The 23862-nt window shown below is 39.9% G+C and overlaps 1 protein-coding gene across 1 annotated transcript in view; it reads right to left on the bottom strand.

The window, feature by feature from the left end:
• LOC138968522 (uncharacterized) overlaps positions 1 to 23862 on the bottom strand; it is a 156380-nt gene that overhangs the window by 113580 nt on the left and 18938 nt on the right. Inside the window, exons 3-6 of the mRNA XM_070341101.1 lie at positions 14640 to 14838; positions 12869 to 12896; positions 5055 to 5120; positions 4161 to 4227 (exon numbers count right to left, since the gene is read on the bottom strand). Coding sequence (XP_070197202.1) covers positions 4161 to 4227; positions 5055 to 5120; positions 12869 to 12896; positions 14640 to 14838 — 360 coding nt within the window. The remainder of the gene's footprint in view (positions 1 to 4160; positions 4228 to 5054; positions 5121 to 12868; positions 12897 to 14639; positions 14839 to 23862) is intronic.

Here is a 23862-nt window from a genome sequence, read left to right as displayed (position 1 = left end):
AATAAAACCACATCCAGCAGGAGAAATAATGACATTGAGTTCAGTGTATGTGTCACGGTTTCAGTGACACGAGTGGGAAAGGAACTCTTTGTGGGGCGCCTTTCCCAAATTGCAATGCAATGCGCATTGCGGAAAAGTTTTGTTGACGATCACGAAATTCACGAGGAAATTGCCGGCGTGAAATCTGTGCGGGAAAATGGGGTGATTTTTCGCTCACTGTTAAATCACGTGTTCCGGGCATGCTATACCTGCGTATGGTAGGCGACCAGTGATTGGTCAGGGAGATCACCTGTTCTAGGACAGGCGATTGCTGATTGGTTAGGGAGATCACATGGTTTTTCTTTTTCCCGTCTTTCTTTCTTTTCTACACTTGCTTTGCAGACGACAGGTCTGGGTTTCCGTTGACTAAGATTTGGAGGATTCCAACGCATTGCAAGACTGGTTTAGGTCTACCAACGGGCTTCTGATGTTAGTGCAATACACAGAAGGCTTAGGACGGAGGGATTTGGCTACATATTTTCGCTGATGAGCGGGAGCCAAATATTCAAGCGGTTTGCTTGGGAGAGCTACGTTTTACAAGCTGTTGAGGTAATTAGCCGTTACTTTACGCTGGTGACCGGTCAATGTCTGTGAAATGTAGACTCTGTTTTGTTTCTCCATGATAGCGTATGACTTGCTCATTATAACGCTAAATTGTAATTCTTTCTTTCTTTATTTGGTGTTTAACGTCGTTTTCAACCACGAAGGTTTTATCGCGACGGCTAAATTGTAATCTGTATATGGTTTTTGCAGATATGGAGAGTAGCTAGGAGAAAATGTCCTGAGTTGTTATTAAAAGTCTATTCTTGCAGGTACCACGTGCTCGCTGAAGGGGGAAGTTAGATATGTTTAAAGGTGGAACAAGAAGAGCAAACGCTCGATCGAGTCACTTTCGCAGTTCTGAATATTATATGAGGCATCAGATGGACAGGAAGAAATTGCTATTCACAACACAATGAGTCACGTTCACATAAAATTTGAGCCCGGTCACTTTTATAGTTTCCGAGAAAAGCCCAACGTTAAGTTGTGTGTTGCCGAACAGAAAAGGCTAGTTATCTCCCTTGTTTTTCTGATAACGTTCGTAAAAGGCTACAGATGTAAATACTTTGATGTAAAGAATAATCCTACAAAGTTTCAATCACATCCGATGAACTTTGTCAAAGATATAAAATGTCTAATTTTTGACTCACATGCGAAGCAAAAGTGAGTCTATGTACTCACCCGAGTCGTCCGTCCGTCCGTCCGTCCGTCCGTCCGTCCGTCCGTCCGTCCGGAAAACTTTAACGTTGGATATTTCTTGGACACTATTCAGTCTATCAGTACCAAATTTGGCAAGATGGTGTATGATGACAAGGCCCCAAAAAACATACATAGCATCTTGACCTTGCTTCAAGGTCAAGGTCGCAGGGGCCATAAATGTTGCCTAAAAAACAGCTATTTTTCATATTTTTCCCATTTTCTCTGAAGTTTTTGAGATTCAATACCTCACCTATATATGATATATAGGGCAAAGTAAGCCCCATCTTTTGATACCAGTTTGGTTTACCTTGCTTCAAGGTCAAGGTCACAGGAGCTCTTCAAAGTTGGATTGTATACATATTTTGAAGTGACCTTGACCCTGAACTATGGAAGATAACTGTTTCAAACTTAAAAATTATGTGGGGCACATGTTATGCTTTCATCATGAGACACATTCGGTCACATATGATCAAGGTCAAGGTCACTTTGACCCTTATGAAATGTGACCAAAATAAGGTAGTGAACCACTAAAAGTGACCATATCTCATGGTAGAAAGAGCCAATAAGCACCATTGTACTTCCTATGTCTTGAATTAACAGCTTTGTGTTGCATGACCTTGGATGACCTGGTCAAGGTCACATGTATTTTGGTAGGAAAAATGTGTAAAGCATGTGAGTCGTATGGGCTTTGCCCTTCTTGTTCCTTTGACGCTGACCTGTGACCTTGAAAAAGGTCAAAGGTCAACGAAACCATCGTTAAAGTGTAGAGGTCATTGGAGGTCACGACTAAACAAAATATGAGCCCGATCGCTTTGATAGTTTCCGAGAAAAGTCCAACGTTAAGGTGGTGTCTACGGACGGACGGCCGGCCGGCCGGACGGCCGGCCAGACGGCCGGCCGGACAGACTAACACTGACCGATTACATAGAGTCACTTTTTCTCAAGTGACTCAAAAAGGGGGGATTGTTGCCATGGTCACTGCACCAACTACTCTGTTTTTCAGCTTGCTACCCGGTTACTACCCGGTTGCTACCTGGTTGCTGGAGACGGGCTACACTTTGGCTACACTCTTGCTGGACGGGGGTTGCTGTTCTTTGCTGTACGGTTGCTGTTCTACGGCTGTTGCTGGTGTTGCTGCGACTTTCACCTGTATGCACCTCTGCGCCACTGCATTTCATCGAATGGACCCTGGCTACACTGAGAGTTGAGTGCACGCCCCCCACCTTGTCATCTTTCTAACCCTTTATGAAGAACTTTGAGTTGTGACAACGTGGAGTGTTAATGCCTGTACAGGCTAAGACTTTATACAGAGCAGCTAAGTGTTTTCTAACTTTACACGGTTCAGCGTGTTCTTATCATTTCATAAACTTTAACTGGCTTTTGTCAGTTGTCTTTGTTTTGTTTGACGACTTGGTCGTAAAAACACTTTTGGCTTCACGAGAAGAGGGAGGTGGAGAGTTAGTGTATATAAACAGACGTCTAGAACTTATACTTTTGTTGATTCTAACTTTTTTGTGTGACTGCGAGAGTGGATCGTGGTGTGGTTAGTCAGTTAGCAGTAATTGACCGTTTTAGGTCATTCATTTGACATATAAAACGTGACAGTATTTTTAGAAACAAAATTCCATGACTTTTCCATGACTTTCCATGAGCCTCAATAACATTTTCCATGACTAGATCCACAGGTCGCCATTTCCGAACATGCAAACTTTTTACGTCTTGTCACTGCCAGTTTTGACACTGGCTTGCTTTGCACTGAATTTGAGTCAGTTTCTACGCAGTGTCTCTTCGACAAGCAAGTCAAGCATTTGCTACGCAGTCAGATTATCGGTAATGTTTGCTGGTCCTGTCATTTCCCTAAACTGGACCAGCCACTGTTTGTATCCATCTGCACTTTCGTAAATTCCGTTTCGTAACCGTCACTGTGACTTGACGAACTGTCATTTTTTTCACCGCGATACACAGTTCATTGCGAAGATCTTCCTCGGTAATTCGTTCCAATTCCGCATACGTTTTGTTGTCAAGAAACAACTCGAAAGAAAGTTTCAAACTCATCATCCTCCATCTTGCTTGTCGAAGCGCTAAAGTACTTTATCGATGCAAAAACAAAAGCAGAAAACTTTGACGAAACCGACTCAAATGCAGCGCAGATGACACGACGAGATAACGGAAGGAAGTGAGCCTCGCTTTGGCTCAAGTGCCGTTAAAAATACTGTTATTCTCGTATGCAAATACGAACGAGAAGTTGGTCATACGAACAAGCCTTGTGCTGGCGACGCAAATCGCCGCTGGCTGGCAAAGGGGGGGGGGGGGGGGGGTGGGGGGGGGGGGGTGTGGAATGGCTGGGCGACAAAAATCGCCGCTGGCAAGCTAAAGGTTCATTTTTTCTTTCTTTCTTATTTTTGTTAAATTCCATGACTTTCCATGGCTTGAATTGAAATTCCATGACTTTCCAGGCCTGGAAAATTAAAAATCAAATTCCATGACTTTCCAGGTTTTCCATGACCTGTACGAACCCTGAGTATGGGTCACAGAGGTTTGAGAAGCCGAAATAAATAATATTGTGGAAAGTAGAGACACGTTTTTCACACGAATTTAAAAACAACAAAAGTCAAAGAATGTGGGTTGTCATGAATATCCTATTTTGTAACCATAAAATAAACACTTTTCACGTATAAAAATCATTGTATCTGAAAGGAGACATATTGAATTACGCGCGAGCGTTTGCTGAAAAATGAGGGGTAACCCCAAATCCACATTATGCCAGCAGGTGGGATTTGAACCCTGCATCTTATACACCGAAGGCTGATGACTGAACAACTAGGCTTATAACGCCCGGTGAGAGCATGCTATACACATGTGAGCTGCAGGACAAAACTCACATTTGCACTCCCTTGATGTAGTCCGACAGATTCTCAGATATGAAAATAAGGTAGGCACAGCAAAATCCTGCAAATAAACAGAAACAGTTTGTGATTAAAACCTAGCTCACAAAATCAGCGTCACAGTCACAGACATGTAAACCTGCTAAGACAAGGATTGAAACAATCAGACTCCCTTTTGTTGAAAACATCATTCTGCTTTCTGTCTTTCAGCAACGACAAATACCGTAAACTACCTTGTAAGCACTTGCTTGAGCACATAGAAAGCAGAAGACTTTTCCATCAATTTCAATCTGGCTTTGGGAAAAATCACACTTGTCACAGAGCCCTTACCAGGCTTTGCGACACCTGGTTGTCTGCAATAAATCGATCTGAAATCAGTGGTGCTGTATTTCTGGACTTTTACAAATCTTGTTGATCATTCCATTTTATTATAGAAATTACAGCTGTATATTAGTAGCAGTTCAGTGTGTAATCTATTTGAATCATATTTAAAGGACAGCTGACTCAATATACTGCCTTAAACCGGTGGGGTTTTTTGTTCGTGTTTTGGCGAGTACAATTTCATTGTTATCTTGTACAAATAGTCAAGTCTCACTCTCTGTCCCTAACACACACTGACACACACACACACACCTTCAGCTGCTAAGGAGAGAGAGAGAGAGAGAGAGAGAGAGAGAGAGAGAGAGAGAGAGAGAGAGAGAGAGAGAGAGAGAGAGAGAGAGAGAGAGAGACAACGAGAGAGTGAGACACAGACAGACAGAGAAACAGAGAGATTGAAAACAGGATGCAATTCTTTCTTATGTATCTTGGCAAGAACATGTTTCAGTCAAAGTCACAAGCGTTGCTTGGACAATTAGGCACATGTAGATAGAAGGAATGTTTTCAGCCTACCTGTCTGAGAAATGACGATGGCAATGTCAACCAGAACTCGCCCTGTGCGCCCCAGAGCATGAAATCCTGAACATATATATTGGGGATAAACATAAGATTTAACAAAGACAGAATTAGACATGCCAAAGAAGAACCATCATGAAATTCAGTGTCAGTTGTAATATATACTCAATAGCAACAGACAGCACACACTTTTGAATTTGTGTCACAGGGGTAATACTGAACTCAATGCAATATGTAATAGTTACCCTCCATTCATCCATTTTATCGGGTGGTATCTCGTCGAGACAGGGTCAATTGATATGATGACGTCACTGAAGGCTTTGTCATATTCATTCACCCTGTTGAGACAAGATACCACAAGATTCCATGGATGAATCAGAGGTGTAATTTATATATCCCATGACCCAATAAAGGAGATTTTTGCTTTGCAATGTGACTTCACAACACAAAAATATAACAGCAAACTAGTCAGCACACAACTGATACTTTTTGCTTGTCGTTTGCTGGAGCTTGACACAAACAAAGTGAAGCCGGTTTGCAATCGTCCCTTCATTGACCCCAAAAAATGCACACTTCGCTGTCATTTCGCAGCTGTTCCTTTTTGCTTCTTTTCACTTATTTGTCAATATTGCAACTGCATCCCAGACGGCTTAATTGTTTCAAGACACGGGTTTAGCTTCCGCCTTTCTGTCGTTTGCTCATCAGGTCTATGAGTTTAAAACAATAAGACAGAGTTGTGAACAGATAAGACAGACAGGGAAAACAAAAGACAATTTGTGTGCATGTAGAAATATAAAGACATCATGAAAAAATGTATGCGCAAAGGATGGAGACTCTGCAGTCATTCAGTTTTCTTCGGCCACTTCCGTAAAATATGCAGGCGGGCGGTAGCTGACTAATGAGGCTTGATAGTTTAATTATCCCACCGTCGGAGGGAACCCACAGTGCCAATTTCTCTACGCCAATTGAGTAGGGCTTATAACCCGTAACTGTACCCCCCCCTCCTGGTTCCTAAGGCTGTTAAGCCGGGAATAAGCGCTTACTGCTCTTTAAAATGCTCACAAGGCGCACGTCTCAGATAGCCTCTGATAGCCAAGTCCAACTCCTGGCCTTCACGTTTGGCACACATTTTTCTGAAGGGGTCAAAGGTGGGTCACTAGCACCTTGAAACCAATTGTTTCGATCGGGCAGATGGGGCTCGTCAATGTAGGTAGGTAGCTCATATTGGTGAATAAAAAAACCTGATTTTAAGACAAAGAAATGAACTATCTGTGGTTAATTTCATCTATTTAATGTATACTGAAACGATACATAAGGTTTTGAAATGAAAGCTTTCATGCATTGTGTCATGATCATAAAACAGATTCAGGTACAGTTTGCAGGTTGACCCTGTGAATCCGTGTGACCTTTGATTGCTGTCAGATTGTGAACACAGACTGGTTATGGTCGGAAACACCTTTGTGTCACTTTCACCTGGATCCCTTTCGAAACTGGGTCATACATCATCATTTCATTCAACATTATAAAGTTTCCATTCACTGCTGCGAAGCGCTTATTGCTCAGTAAGTTATTGCCCACTAGGCAATATCGGGCTACATTTCCTCACTAGAGACAAAAGTGGTCACGGGATATTGCTTTGAACACAGTTCCTTGGAGGCCATTTTACTGCGGACTGAGGTTCAAGGACGCCTGCAAACGCGACATGAATGCGTGCAGCATCAATCCAGGTGACTGGGAGGAGACCGCAGCAGACTGTGATTGCTGGAGACACACAGTCAAGCAGGGCTCACAACACGCTGACAAAAGCAGGCACCAAAAAGCTGCAGAGAAAAGGGACCGCAAAAAATGCACTACTGCGCCACCTTTCTGCCAACCCTTCAGTTTCACAGTATGTCCTGTCTGCAGCAGAGAGTGTCTTTCAAGGAGGCGCTGCAGCACATCCACAGACTGACACGGCGCATCAAGCATCATCTCACAAGACCATACACTATGCCAATTATGATGATGATGCATGTGGATTATAGTCATCTGCCACTTGCATTTTGCAAGTTTTTGGCATATGTACCATCGCCTATGTAGAAATGCCCAAATTTACATGTGAGAATTTACAATGATCTAAAAACAGGAAAAATGTATCCAATAAGTCCGATATGCATTCCGAACTTTTGATAGTACAGATTCCATTTCCCGCAGTTTCCCGTCACTGCGACATATATCTTAAATGATTCTATTCCGTTCATGACAAGTAACTTAGTAAGTCATGCTGACGGTCAATAGAAGTTGACTTTTATGTTCATGACACTGAGTCATGCTGAAGCTAATTATTTACATTTGCATTCTGTATTCATGACAAATAGTCATGCTGATCAGTATATGTTGAATTTTATGATTCATGACAAGTCTAGTCAATAAAACTTGACGTTGAGTTTACACCTGTCTTAATCTTCACTGAACTTGGAAGGTTGAATTAAGAGTAAGTGTGTGAAAATGTGATCATGTTTGTCAACAACAACTTTGAAGTCTCACATTCCCGCAGTGACGGGAAACTGCGGGAAATGGAATTCAACACATAAACGAGTACTTACCAAGTTGAAGTTTGTGTAGAATTGCATGATTGCAGTTTACCGGAACGGAGGGTTATGTGCCCACCCTCAAGTTCCCTACCCAATTCTGTTGACCAGTTCTATCTGTTCTATTTTTACTGTTATTTGGTTGATGACAAACTTGTACAGATCATCAAATACTTTCGAGTTGATGATCTGTGCTATAAAGAATGGCTATTCGTTACGCATGAGCATCTCACATAACCCTCCGTTCCGGTAAACTGCAATCATGGAATTCTACACAAACTTCAACTTGGTAAGTACTCGTTTATATGTTGAATTTTATGGAATTGTTTTAATTGTATCGTCATAAAAGTTTGTGAGTAAACATTGTAGATGTAGCATTAACACTTTCGCGACGGGAGGTGACTAAATTAGTAACAGCGCTGACACGCCCATGGACGGTGTCACAAACTGAACTGACTGAACATTGCGAGTTTACGGTGTAGGGGAAGTAACTGCGTAAATTCTAGTCTTGTTGGGGTTGTTTTCTGTTATTGGGATCGTTCCCGGTCGTTTGAGTAGATTCCGGTATTATGATCCTAGTATAAAAAGGCGACACACATGCTTGTTCGGGCTCTTTCCCTCTGACCAAATCAGTGGACGCTCGATTGTGTCTCTGATGGCCTACCACTGTCAGTCTTGTTTGACTGCGTGGGGTTTCGCTTGACGTGTTCCGTGAAACGTAGGGCTGAGTGTCGAATTTTCCTCGGGCAGCAAGGTTAGTTGTTCTTTACCTGTGACTTTGTCTGGAGTGGTTGAGTTTTGCGCATGAATGTTGCGTTCAGTTGTTTTTCTCATTTGTGTTTAATTTTTGTCGTTGGGATATGGGGAGAAATATTCTTGTGACCACGTGCGCGAGAGAATGCATGCTAGTGCAGTAATCTTCTCTATAGCACTGTATAATATTTTTCAACGCTATCTATCCTCTCACCACGAGTGGAGTAGTTTTGTTGTCGGTTTTTTGGGCCAGTCAAACACAAGTTCCACGTGGTGCTGCGATGTTGGTTGCCCCAGAAGAGAGTAACATGATTAGTCGCGACTCTAACTCCTTGGAATTTATATCTCGTTTCAATGTTGTTTAACGTACGATTTTTGACCAGACGTGTAATTGTCCGCACATGGTTGCGAGCCGCCATTTTGATTTTGCGTGAATTTTTCTTGGAGGTAAAACTCGCAGTCCTGTCTTTTTGTTCATTAAAACTTTTGCTTGGCAAGGAAGACGAATTCTGTTTCGGTAGTGTTCTCATGAAAACGTACGCTAACAGTTGGAGTAAATTCTGTTACTGTGACTCAGGAAAATTCCTGTATGGTTTGACTTGTCTTGGAAACTAAACCATTTGAGAATAACACGGTTGTTTCCCTTGCATCAAACCGAGTATGGTTTTGAACAAAATCAGGACTGGGAGTTTTGATAATGGTGTTTGTAATTTTTGCAAGATGATTGTTGTGGGTTTCAAAATCCTGACTTTGTTGTTTTTTTGTTGACAAAGGGATTGTCAACCAAGTGAACTTGTAGGTACTTGTCTATCTAGATTATGGTGTTATGAATTTCAGGCTAGTAGCTTAACTTAGCCTTCATTCATTTCCAGTGCCCGTTATTGAGTTTTGCTGGGAGAGATGGTTACCAGGCTTCAGGGCTGCGACCGCTGAGTTGGTGTACTGAGTGCGGTAACGCCTGGGACAGCGTGTTGTCTTCAGGTGGGGTCAGAAGCACGGTGGTGGTTGTTCGACACTACTTCCGCCAAGCTTCCTGCCCGGTCTTACTTCACGCAGTCTGGTGTTGTGTCCTGGCTGGTATATCTTTTGCCTAGCTGAAACTTTATCTTTGTATCCAGCAATATCAGTACTTCTTATTTAGTAGCTGGTTTGCTTCACCTTTGTGCCTGGTGTGTGTAATCGCAAGAATTGATCTTGCCAAGACTAAACAAGAACAGTGTACACCAACCGAATAGTCGTCATCGCCTTCACTTAGTGTGAAACTGTGCGGAACTATGGACTGTCGATAATTACAGTCAGTGTGATTGATTAAGTTACGCCGAATCAAGAAAGACTGAACATTCATGGTTTCTTTTCTTGTAGTCATCTTGTTTATGACTGGTTGATTTATGTGATTGCCATGTTTGCTTGAAATTTTGCTGATTGCATATTCAGTCTAATCTTGCGTTGCAGGTGGAGCCTATTTAGTCTATTCTTGTATTGCAGGTGGCGGAGCAGTCTAGTGGAAGAGACTTGGCGTCTGTACTTGTTTGCATTACTGACATACTTGGGGGTACTTAGATTTTTCTGGGTTTGTTTTCAAGATTGTTATATTTTTGTTGTTGTTCCAGAAATTTTTTTTTCCCTCCTGATTCTGGACTTCAGTATTTTGTGTGTGTGTGTTTTGTTGCATATGTGATTTGCTTATTAGTGATGTGTAGTATTGTTTGTGGGATGATTGTACAGTAAAGTTGAATGATTGTGAAACTGTCTTGTGCTTCAGGGGTGGTGTATATGCGAGAGATTGTTGGTTGAAAAGGGATCTCTATCCCACTCCCACATAGGGGAGTTACAGACGGGATGTGACTATTTGAGTAACAGACATACAAGGTACACGACTCGTGATTGCTTCCCGGTTTTTGAAGCTTGCAATAAATTGAGTTGTTTCCCTTGATACACGTGACTTGCTCTTCCGCCATGTGCAAATTAGAGAAGATTTGCGTGGTTTTTTCGAACAAAAAAAATGAATCGAAGGCGAGCCTTGTCATGGGAGGAGATTCTCCGGATGTTGGATCTTGAGGATCCTGTAGATCATGATTCCGACGTGTTGTTTTTGCCTCAAGAAAGCGATAATAGCAGTGATATTGAGGAAGAAACAGTCCTGTTGTTGCTAGTATGAGTCGGCAAACTACACGTGGTAGGGTGGTACTGCATGGATCTTGGAATCGTGTAGTTTGCAAGGGGGCGTGGCAGCACTGATAACAATGGATGGCTGGAGCCTCCTAATCCTTTTGGAAATGTTCATAGGTGTACAGTTGGGACTTTGTTGTGAAAATGTGACTTATATTCAATATGGATTACCTAGACATCATTTGGTGAGTGTCACAGTTTTGTTTCATTTAAGGATGCTGTGAGTGAATGCGGGATTTGCTTGTTTTTTTCTTTGTACTGTCTCCTTATTTCTGTGTAGAATGTTGACAATATTTCAGCTAATTCATGTTTTACACCTTGTTTGGTTATAACATTATTTATAATACTTTCTGTTAAAAAATAACTTTTAAAAAAGCAGTGGAAAAGAAAACACACACAAAAAAATGTAAAAAACCACAAATTATCCCCCTTTCACCCCCCTTTGCTAAAACAAAATGCGTGACAAACTTATAAATAGCACGACTGAACTGGGCATCCATTTTTTAATTAGTACACAAAATGTGGTGGTGATTGGACTTAATTCAAGCTTGCTAGACAGATTTCTTTACAGTTACTGATTTTTAGGAAGTTTCTTGGTGGCAAGCTTGGGCAGGCAGGACGTTAACGCCGTGGCAATGCTAGTCACAATAGTGTTAATCCAAATCATTTGGATTGATGAATAATCATTATCAGGGGTGCAAAAGATGTGCAAAAGTGTCATTGTTTTGGGCAGATTCCAACCTCCGAAACATGTCAGAACATAGTGAAATTTGATATGCATTTTGATGCATGTAATTATGCTTTGGGTACAAAATATCAAGAAAATCAAATGGTTGTGTGGTCATTTACACCCAAAACTATTTTTGTCTACCCGTGACAGCAATATTTTTCAATGCTCAAAGAAACAATATTGCAGCACCCTTAAAAGGCAAATGGGATATCTGAAATGTTCAGCTTACATTGCTTTAGGACAGTTTTTATTGTACCAAAAATTACATATAACTTCACTTCGAATATGCAAGAATTTCCTGACTTGAATTAGTGACTTTAATGTGCATGCAACAATGGATGATAGTTAGCACAACAGTGAAACTGCGTGTATTCAACCCAGTGTTATTGCCAGGCCTCGGTCTTCGGTCTCGTGACGCATTCCTTTCTGATTTGACGCATTGGACCTAGCCTTGTCCGGTCGATGGACCGATGGTTTTTACGTTTTGGTGGTCAACTGACCGATACATATTCGTACAACGCGGACAAGGTCTGCAATGAATGGAATGGGAGTTGCAAAGTCGGAAAACAAACCCCGATCAAAATGCTCATGTTCGCTACGAGTGAAAATGCACTCGGTGCCGAGTCCGTGTTTGTCGTCATTGACACTCGAGGCTGCGTTTACGGAAATACCCGATCCAGCCGGTGTACCTATTTACCGAAAACGGCGCAAACAGCGGAAAGTTCATCAATATAATACTACGGCATGGTAATGCGAAGATCAGGCAGGATCCCTACATTCGCACACCGGGCACTGTATTGGAAAGGGTAGGCTCTTTCTCCTCGCAAAGTTTATGAACAAATAAAACTAGGAAGCGACATCAGATAATAAAGTGTTATCATTCTTCAATGGCTTTATTGTCATTTTTGCGTAAAAAGATAGATTTAACTCTGGACTGTAAGTTATTTTGCATGGCATGTATTAAAGATATGGCGCTACAATTTGGACCTATTGTTTTTTTAAAGCCAGGACATTTGGACCTATTGTTTTTTTTTAGGGAGGTCCAAATGACCTATTGTCTTCTTAGGCTGGCAACAACACTGTTCAACCCACCATTACACCTGAGTCGCAACACACAAATCCATTTTATGTCTTTGATGAATTCATAGTCTCATTGATTTTTGCTTGTAATGTTGTTAATAATATGAAGTTTTGATATGTTTCATCATGAATTCAGAGACTGAAATTGAAAGAAGATAGTTCTGTTGCAATTTTCTGACTTTTGATTTTGATCCCTAATATGTTCTAAAGTTTGCCAGATCAACAAAAAATGACAAATCGTTCTGAACCATACACAGTTTGAAGGCAAAATGAACAAGGCGTCAGGTAATTATGTTCGTTTTATAATTGCTGCCTTCACCAATAAAATTTTAAAATGGCAGCAGAAAAACCCCGCAATAATTAAAGCATATGTACATGTCATGTACACCAAACTCAAGTAATTTGCTGGCCAAAAACAAATGAACACAGAGACATAGACAGTCTGACACATGCACACTAAAACAAACAGAAATAATGGATAGTATAAGAGCACAGAAAAAAAGACTTGCCTACATCACCATATGACAGATCATTTCCCTGCAACAGAACAAATTGGAACACGATTAAAATGGGTTTAACTACAAAATTTGAGCAGAATACATATGCAATGTAAACCCCCATTAACATACTCATAACTTACCTACACACAAGTACACAAGTTGATACATTTTTGACACATTTGGAATGTTCAAGAGCTCAAATAATAGATCAGTAACCATGATCTTGTTTGAGCTAAACACATGACCAACTACATAACTTGTGACCAATGAAAATGAATGAACAGAACCTTCTGCCCAATGTCAGCATGAAAATTCTGTTTTTATTCTTTTCTACATGGAATTATCAGAGAACTAGCATATCCTAAGTAAGTGCTACATATGCATCTTTGTAAAAAGCCTTCATATTGCTATCATGAAGTGAAAATAAAGTATTCAGGGCCAGAGATGATATTGGAAATTTTAAAAAAAAATGTTGTGGCAAGCTTTCCAATTGTTGTTTCAAGTTTCTTGATAAAAATCCTTAGACAAAGTATTTTTTCTTGTCATTAAAAGTTATGTTGGAATGAATTCTGGGTCAAAATGGAAATTTGTGTGTGACTTTTTGAGATAAAACATGTTTTGCAGAAACATCCAGAACAATAAAGATAGAACTTTGAAATATGTTTTATGTTACTCTAAACAGGTCCCTGGTACCATCCAGACTCGCCCAGAACAGACAGGAGTGGAGGTCCTTTGTTGCTGCCCGACATGCCAACCAGCATAATGGGCAGTAAGTAAGTAAACAGGTCCCTAGATAAAACACCAGAGCAGTTTCTTCACATTTATGAACAGATTTTGCTTCCTGGTTAGATATCATAGGCACAAAATTGTTTTTTGTACTTTAAAAGAATTCTCAAATCATTCCTGGGAAATTCACAGAAAGCCTCTCCGTTTTTTTTCTCTCTCAAAGACACAATTTCTGGAGAAAAGACAAAAAAAGAGCCAGAAGATTGGACAGTTAGATTAGAAGATGAGAATTTCCCAATGACGGTGTAGTGCGATAAACCTGCTGTTCGAAGTTCAAAACCACATCAGTATATATATGCCAGTTTCATGACCAATTACATAAAGAAAAACCTGTTTTATGAAAAAGCACCTTTTTTATTTGGGTTCTTTTTCATTAATTGCTAAAACAGACTTTCTTCTTCGAAAATCTGGCATTAGACCAAAATCATGAAAAATGTACCATGGCCTTAATTAGCTATGTTATTTCAGGCAGATGACCACCAGCTAAAGCTTTCCTCGCTGTGAAGTCATAGATCTCTCCAGGATTTTACATGGGATAAGAGTATTCCTCCACTTAGACACATACCAAAAATCAGCAGCCTGCATGGTTGCTGACTGAGTAGTGTGTACAGTTTTTCGCTGAATTAATTTTGTACCTGATAAAATCTGAAAATCTGCAATTCCGCAAAAATACCCACTGTGCATCAGCTATTATTTGTTGTCATACATCCAAGTGGAAGGATTGCTCCTATCACCTGGGCAGATCTATGGTGGTATATATGATCATCTACACAGGAAGAAAGGTATCTTAAAGTTGCACAATACATGAACTAAACCAGCTAAGCTGATAGAGAGAAGTTGGTAGCGCATAAAACTTATTACAGTTCATGCACTTTGCTAGTCCAACATGCCTCCTGTCATACTAACAGAGCCATACCTCAATCTCTACGACACAAAAATGTTTACTGGAACAAACAAGCAAATAAAACACACCGCTTTTCAAGCATTTACTCACAGGGTCTGACTTTGGCTCTTTCACCCTGATCATCAGGTCCTCTTCTTGTTGCCTGAAGTTCTGCCGCTTGCTCGATGTTTCTGAGGGCATCAAACGTTCCTCTGTTTCCATGTCAATGGACATTCCCTGTGGAATTCCCCGCACTTTCTGACCCAGTATCTTGTATTTACAATCCACGATCAGTAGCATCGCTTTGACACTAGAGACAGATAGAGCAACGCACAAAGCTAGGCTCTAATATTATCAAATCAAATCAAATTTTATTTATGAGGGCTGTGGCATAAGCAATATAAACAAGCTTCTTTTCAACCAGCCCTCGCCCATAGAGGGACTACTATAAATCACACATTTACACGGAGATTCATGTAGAAAAAGAGAGAGAAAAAGCAGAAAACAAAAATCGTTGGAATATACTAAGCATTATATATGTACCGTTTTGAACAAAATACTAAATAAATATGCATGAGCAAATGTGTTATCAAAATTTGGAGTTTTTAATATAATGAAACACTATGAGTGATACTGGGTGAGTGACTAACTTGCACAACTCAAACACAAAACAAGAAGGGCAAAGCCCATACGACTCACATGCTTGACCTTTACATGACCTTGACCTTCAGCTAAACCTTGCAATGACATCATACACTAAGAACTGCTTTACACATTTTTCCTACCAAAAAACATGTGACCTTGACCCAAGGTCAAGGTCATCCAAGGTCATGCAACACAAAGCTGTTAATTCAAGACATAGGAAGTACAATGGTGCTTATTGGCTCTTTCTACCATGAGATATGGTCACTTTTAGTGGTTCACTACCTTATTTTGGTCACATTTCATAAGGGTCAAAGTGACCTTGACCTTGATCATATGTGACCAAATGTGTCTCATGATGAAAGCATAACATGTGCCCCACATAATTTTTAAGTTTGAAACAGTTATCTTCCATAAGTTCAGGGTCAAGGTCACTTCAAAATATGTATACAATCCAACTTTGAAGAGCTCCTGTGACCTTGACCTTGAAGCAAACCAAACTGGTATCAAAAGATGGGGCTTACTTTGCCCTATATATCACATATAGGTGAGGTATTAAATCTCAAAAACTTCAGAGAAAATGGGAAAAATGTGAAAAATAGCTGTTTTTTAGACAACATTTATGGCCCCTGCGACCTTGACCTTGAAGCAAGGTCAAGATGCTATGTATGTTTTTGGGGGCCTTGTCATCATACACCATCTTGCCAAATTTGGTACTGATAGACTGAATAGTGTCCAAGAAATATCCAACGTTAAAAGTTTTCCGGACGGACGGACGGACGCCGGGACGGACGGACGGACGACTCGGGTGAGTACATAGACTCAATTTTGCTTCGCATGTGAGTCAATAAAAAACTTACAAACTATAATAACTGTAATAACTGCATGACTCTACTAATCTTCAGAAACTCAAGCCCCGAAAGACACAGTACATCTGTTAAATAAAAACCAATGTTTCTTTCATTACATTTAGTCAAGTTTTGACTAAATGTTTTAACATAGAGGGGGAATCGAGACGAGGGTCGTGGTGTGTGTGTGTGTGTGTGTGTGTCTGTGCGTGTGTGTGTGTGTAGAGCGATTCAGACCAAACTACTGAACCGATCTTTATGAAATTTGACATGAGAGCTCCTGAGAATGATATCCCCGGACGTTTTTTTCTTTTTTTGGATAAATACTTTTGATGACGTCATATCCGGCTTTTTGTAAAAGTTGAGGCGGCACTGTCACACCCTCATTTTTCAATCAAATTGATTGAAATTTTTGTAAAGCAATCTTCGACGAAGCCCGGACTTCGGTATTGCATTTCAGCTTGGTGGCTTAAAAATTAATTAATGACTTTGGTCATTAAAAATCTGAAAATTGTAATACATTTTTTTTTATATATAAAACGATCCAAATTTACGTTCATCTTATTCTACATCAAAAACATTAAAATATGTTATATTTGGATTAAAAACAAGCTCTGAAAATTAAAAATATAAAAATTATGATCAAAATTAAATTTCCGAAATCGATTTAAAAACAATTTCATCTTATTCCTTGTCGGTTCCTGATTCCAAAAACATATAGATATGATATGTTTGGATTAAAAACACGCTCAGAAAGTTAAAAACGAAGAGAGGTACAGAAAAGCGTGCTATGCAGCACAGCGAAACCACTACCGCGCTGAACAGGCTCGTCAGTTTCACTCCATTATGCACAAGCGGCGGACTACGGTCATTGTGAAAAAATGCAGTGCGTTCAGTTTCATTCTGTGAGTTCCACAGCTTGACTAAATGTAGTAATTTCGCCTTACGCGACTTGTTTTTATTTGATACAGTTACTTCTTTGCTGTTTGTGAAACTAACATTAATGATCTCTCGTGCTCTAAAGGACATTCACAAACATTACTTTCTCTTATTCATTTCCCTCCCAGATCAATGACACAAAATGTTGCAATGAACCTGAAATAACTAACTTCCAACATAATAAACAAAATTAACAATCAACTGCATACAAAAATCAAAGCCATCATTTAATTGACAACTTCGTGTCTGAACAATGAACACCATAACAAACAAGAACAGCAATGCATACACAACTCACATTTCATAATAAATTATTCAAAATCAGATTTTCCGCCGCTCTTAGCTTCTTCAAATTATATTCAAGAGAACTGGCCCAAACTTGACTCCACTGCACCCTGTATCAATTCATTTAGTTATCCAATCCTAAGAATTATTATATTCCACACATAAAAAGTTGCTGTTGATGACATCACCAATAGAGGAGACTAAAACAATACAGACAATAGGCTGCGACCTCAAATCAACAATGACATCATAACTTAATTAGGCCACTGACTTATTCTTTGATAGCTCAGTTGATACTTTCAGTAGTGATACATCTTTTGCACCAAATATTTCATGCTGTCATCTTCATATTTGTCAAAAACAAGCCAAACTTTTGTTTAGTCTGAAGATCATCAAAACCTACCAGCGTATGAAATTTTGAGGCTCTAGCTTAAAAAAAAACATCGGATAAAATCTTTACGTATATTTTTGTGTCCTTATGCCGTTGACTTGCCAGACGGCCTAACACTGCTCATCATTACTAAGACTCTCTGGATTGGTCAGATGAGTCAAATATCAAATGACATAGAGATTACACAATGTTCTATTTTTAACTCACGTTGGGAATTTCAAGTCTTTCTTTGTTTAGTGGGGGACGGAGGGGGTCTCGGCAAGCTTCAACCCCTTCAGTGCCCCACTATAAACAAAGAAAGTTAAAAAAAAAAAAATTTTAAAAAGTTAAATTAAAAAAAAAGAAAAGAAAAAAAAGTCGTGGGGGATTCCCAAAGTGAGTTACAATAGAACATTGTGCAATTTCTTTGGTACACCCTTTTGAGGTTAGGCATGTGTTTTTCGACTCATCACTATGTCTACTTACATCCCATAAAAGGCCTCAGGAAGTCTGTTCACAATGTGTGTGTTACATAGATCCGCCCTTGAAAATAGTCTGATCATTTTATGTCATACTTCTCAGCTTCTCTTATAATCTGTGCACGCACCACATATATTGGGTTCACACTGCAACACTCGCGAGGAACGGTACATCAGTCAAACATGACGTATCTTTTTATTTTTTTCATCTTTTTAAACAATTTCTAGACTATCTTATGTATGTGGTCGTTGTTTATGAAATGTAAGCTAATAATGCTTGTATTTTATTACTAACGAAAAAATTTTTTATATGTAAAATGTTGAATCTTAATGTCCAATGTGTAAAGCGCCATGAGACTGTTATTTGGCGGTGAACAGCGCTATCGAAGAAAGTTTTATTATTATTATTTAAGTTATTGAGACATCCCAGTGCACTAAGGGATTTATAGAGCAAATCGAGAAAATTCATTATTGAACGAAGCGCATAGCGCTGAGTTCAATAATTATTTTCGAGATTTGCTCTATAAATCCCTTAGTGCACTGGGATTGTTTCAATAACGATATTGTCGGTACCGCCAGAGAAAAACGAAGATACAACACGCACATTTTGCTACGCGCATTTGAATAGGCATAACTGTGTGGTCAGGTCGTATAGAAGATCTACTTTTGTGTGGGCTGTCTCGTGTGTTGTGCTTTCATCACACGCAAACTCTTGTTTTAATTTCTGTTGGTAAATTCCAGTGTAGCGTTAAGCTAAAGAGTGATGATCTTTCTCTCATTTGAACTCGGAGAAAGGACTGTGCTTTCAGTTATTTGCGGTTCGAAACCTTCATCGAGCTTCGACAGATTGACTGTGCAGAGTTGTGCCCCTTGCCAAGGTCGACGGAAAGCCCATTTTCAAAATAAACGTGGCATGTTTTTCGTGTGGTATCTTCCCTCATCGGGGAGTCTGGTACTAAATATGAACGGTAAGAATGCTCTGAACCCTACACGTATTATATCCCCATCGTTTTATCGTTCACATTTGCCTAACATGTTAATTTGCTGAGCGGGATTTATGTCGTCTGCTAGGCTATTGCACTGAGTCTCATTTCAAAAACAAAAATTGCTCGTCCCGTTGCACTGAGTCTGCACACATAAAGCAGGCTGGTAATAAGTCTTATATGTGGTAAGAACGTTCTAAACCCTACACGTTTTCGATTCCGATTGTTCTTGCCTTAAAATAAACGGAAAGCATTCATTTACTGAACAGATGCAGTCGTATTTCAGTGTAGTCTGCTACGTGCTGATCTAGCTGCGACGTTATCGGAATAACACTTGTGTTTTCTGTTAGCTGCTGGGAATTGTATACTAACTCATCATTTGGTAATGTGGATAATAAGGTACATGCCACCAACATGGCATAATTATGAGAGGAATCTTCGCAAGTCGAAACTGAAAAATTAGACACAGCGGGTTCTATTTTTAGATCAGTGCAACTGTGGGCGGCACAGGCGCATGCAATCTGTCAGAAAAAAAACACTTCTGCTTTAATTGAAAAGCAGGACATTTATGGTCATAATCATTGGTATTGTGGAGAATATATAAGCTACATGTCATTAATTAATTCTGAGGATGAGAGTACAGTCTCGCTTTGGCAAAGGGTGTAAGAATACGCTCTGTGGAAAAGTTAGCGCACTCCAGGAGTGCGCTAACAGATTTAAGCGCATCGCCATTAGCCAATCAACTGGTTCACATCAGTCATGTGACACCAGTACTTACTGACAATTATTATTATTATTAATCATTACTGATTACATGTCACTCTCATCTCTCAACACTCTGCAGAAGACAGGTGCATTCAAGTATCGGCATTATACTTGTCTCGTCTAAATATCAGACCCTATTGCTACGCTGAAAACACAATAGCTGTTAATGTTATGTGACTGTAAATTTTGTTTCCAACCAGTGAAAAATCTTTTTTCTTGAAACGCCATTTTTGTATCTGAGCGTTGGTATTTGAAGATTCCTGCGTAGATTAAAAATAAAATGTGAAGTGAATTTTGCCGAATTTGTCTACAAGTGCGCATGCTTATATAATTACTCAATGGTTTAGCTATCCAAATCGCATGCTCATAAAGTTACTGCATTGTTTTCTCGGTTTTTTCAAAGCATTATTATACCTTTTACCATATATAAAAACTTAAAACGACCATATAAGGAACATAACTTGCAGTCAAAGAGTGCACTAAAAAGTAGGAACAAAACAAATCAAGTTCTGAATTTAAAAACAACAGTAACTTATACCTCATGACATCTGACAAAATGGACAGTGTTTTGCTGACAAATACACAATATCAAACCAAAAGGTAAGGAATAAGTGCAACAAAGTCAATGGCTGAAACTATTGTACAATTTAATCACAAAACAACGCACTCTGAAATGTATCTTGAAACATTACCAAGAGAAAAAGAAACTGTGCACTTAGAGAGAGAGATCAAATCAAATCAAATCAATTTTTATTTTATGAGGGTTGTGGCATAAGCAATATTAACGAGCTTCTTTTCAACCAGCCCTCGCCCAGAGAGGGACTACTATATATACAGTAGAACCCCCTGTTTACGACTTTGGAAAAACCTTGAAAATTAGGTCGTAAAAAGGGGGGGTCTTAAAAGGGGGTTTGAGTTTTTGGCCGGTCGGTCATGAATTTGGTTGCAGTGTATGTACTGTCATGTTTACACACAAACACACAGTTGCAGTTTACTGTCATATCAAAACACACAAACACACACACAACCAAACACATTACAGCAGAACAACTTGAACTCAAATTTCAAAGAAAATTTACTCATGGCGTAATGCTCGCTCCCCGCTGAGTGAAGCACATTTGACATTGTGGCGCAACCAGTAAAATCCGAATGTCCTAACTCGATAGAAAGCATAACGACTTTTCTCCCGAATCATCTTTCCGCTCATATGAATGATTCGTCGCCTTGCATCGCTAAACTTGACCACGATCGTTAAGGTCTTCGTACAGGCTCCTCTCTTTGCATACTTTCGCTTCGCTATCCTTCTCACCATCTAGATAACACTGAGTCATTATCCTTGACGACACACAGGATTTTTGTATTCCCGACTCCCAAGGAAGTCACCGCAGATTGCCACTTCGCTCGATTAGCGATTACTTTATTAGCTCTCTACTCAAGAGTCGGCGCTTTTCTTTTTCTTTCGCGAATCTTCGTTTGTCAACAAGACAGTGTGCAGAAAACCCCCAGATGTATCAGGATCTCGCGAGCGCGAGATTTCGTTTTTATTTCTTCTCGCGATAGTTGGAGGAGCGAGAGCCGCCATGTTGTGTTTTCGTCTGCTCGAAATATGCGCAAAAGTCGTAAATTATCCCTAAAAGCTCGGTCGTAAGTCGCATTTTGGGTCATTATCCTTGACGATACACAGGATTTGCGTCTTCCCGTCTCATAAGGAAGTCGCCGCTGATTCTATTGTACGCAAGATTTAGTGTTTTTTTCGTCTCGCGATAGTTCGAGGAGCAAGAGCCGCCATGTATTGTTTTCGTCTGCTCGACTACAAATGCGCGAAAGTCGTAATTCATCCCTAAAAGCTCGGTCGTAAGTCGCGTTTTGGGGTGAGTCGTTCACTGGGGGTTCATTATATAGTAGAATGCATCTGTGGTAGCAAAATCGGGCGTAAAAAGGGGGTGGTCGTAAACAGGGGGGTCGCTAAGGAGGAGTTCTTCTTCTTCTGCGTTCGTGGGCTGAAACTCCCACGTACACTCGTGTTTTTGCACGAGTGGAATTTTACGTGTATGACCGTTTTTACCCCGCCATTTAGGCAGCCATACGCCGCTTTCGGAGGAAAGGAGGAGTTCTACTGTATATATATATACACACGTAAAACATTTACAAAAGACAAACATAAAAATAAAAATAAAAAGGCAGAAAAACTATTCACAGGACTATATACACGTTACGAGAGAGAGAGAATTGAATTGAATTGAATTGAACTTTATTGAACTTTATTTAACAAGGATTAAGAATCTGTCCTTGGGACGCACAGACACACAATGATAAAATTGAAAAATTAAAAAGTTAAAAAGTTTACCAACAAAAGGTCAGAAAACTTCAGCATATGATGATAAAGATGATGATGATGATGATGATGATGATGATGATGATGATGATGATGATGAAGATGAGGCATGAAGAGCATACATATGTGGTTATTCATAAAATGTTTGTTTGTTTATTTGTTGCTTAACGTCCAGCCGACTACGCAGAGCCATATCAGGACGAGGAAGGGGGGGATGAAGGGGGCCACTTGTCAAGCGATTCCTGTTTACAAATGCACTAACCCATTACTTGTGTCCCAGCAGGCTTTAGTAAAACTAAATTAATACCTACTGGAAGATTACCAGTTTCCAGTATGTTAAAATAGGCTTAACCTATCTACTGCTGGGCTTACATCAGAACACTAACAGATTAAACTATACATGAATCGCGAGACAAGCGGCAAGAGAAGAGATTTTTGGAAAAAATACAGGTGAATGAGCAAGAAGGCAGAAAAAAGAAAAGAATTCATGAAGAAAAAGAGAGCATGACAGGAAAGAGGAACCAAAAATCGACCTAACAGCAAACTAGAAAGCTCCTGCGGTTCCAAAAACAGGAGGGGCCTTTAATTTCATAACCGCAGTGCCCCACTGCGGGAATTCATAAAATCAAAAGCATACTATGCAAGTATAATTATAAGTACAAGCTGGTAGCTTGAGAGAGAGAGAGAGAGAGAGAGAGAGAGAGAGAGAGAGAGAGAGACAGACACAGAGAGAGACAGACACAGAGAGAGACAGACAGAGAGAGGTAGAGGTTACATGCCGAGTCTCAGTGATTATTAAAAATAATGGTCGTAGTTAGCGGATCATGAAAAATGCGAGCTTCAGCAAGCTTTTTCATGACCGCGAACTAAGACCATTATTTTTAATAATCACTGAGACCAGGTATGTAACCTCTTTATTCCTCCTTTCTTCAGTTATTCAAAGAAAAGAGGAGTTTTTGTGCAAAAGTTTGATCGAATCCAAATCACTCAACCAATCCAAATCACTGCGCTGGCGATTGAATAATGCGCGGTTGTATAGTTCAGGGAAAATCAATCAATTCTGTTAACACTTCTTGTCAGTTTTCCTGTTTTGGACTAAAATCAAGTACACAGTTATGTTGTTATTCTTCTGTGGCGGTAAAGGCAGATAGTGTGTGTTCTGTTCATGTTTTGGTATTGCTTAGGAAATGTTCTTTCTTCGAATGGGACAAGCAGACGAACTTTTGCACCCGTGTTCCAACGTTAAAAACTGTATGAAGTTCCGTTTTCTGGGGTAAAATAGTGTATGAAACCGCTGTATGTTCTTTAAAGTGATGCGATGTGTGCATTTGGTTGTATGTGACCTGTTTATAAAATGAAATATTGTCGAAAACTAACCGTCGGATTGCAGTCTTTTGTCCAAGCAACTCAGTTCAGAAAATTTGGAAGGGGAACTACTCTTGTCGTACGAGTTACTTGCTTTGGGAGTTTGCGTGCACTCATAAGAGATCTAAAGCGAGTTTCTCTGCACTGATCGTTAGATTTGGATTTAGAAAACAACCAAACTCATAGATTTTATATGGAGATTAATGTGTTCAAGCCTGTAGTTGCCAGTTTAAATGCAGAATGTTTGTATTGTTTGGTCTAGAGATGTATATTTCGTACATTGGAGCGTTCGGAACTTTTCAATCGCTAAAGTAGTTCCCTCA

The sequence above is a fragment of the Littorina saxatilis genome, linkage group LG6 (genome assembly GCF_037325665.1).
Source record: "Littorina saxatilis isolate snail1 linkage group LG6, US_GU_Lsax_2.0, whole genome shotgun sequence".
Taxonomy (NCBI): Eukaryota; Metazoa; Mollusca; class Gastropoda; order Littorinimorpha; family Littorinidae; genus Littorina; species Littorina saxatilis.
Note: the sequence above shows the minus strand (reverse complement) of the source record. Positions and strands in the feature narration are given on the sequence as shown.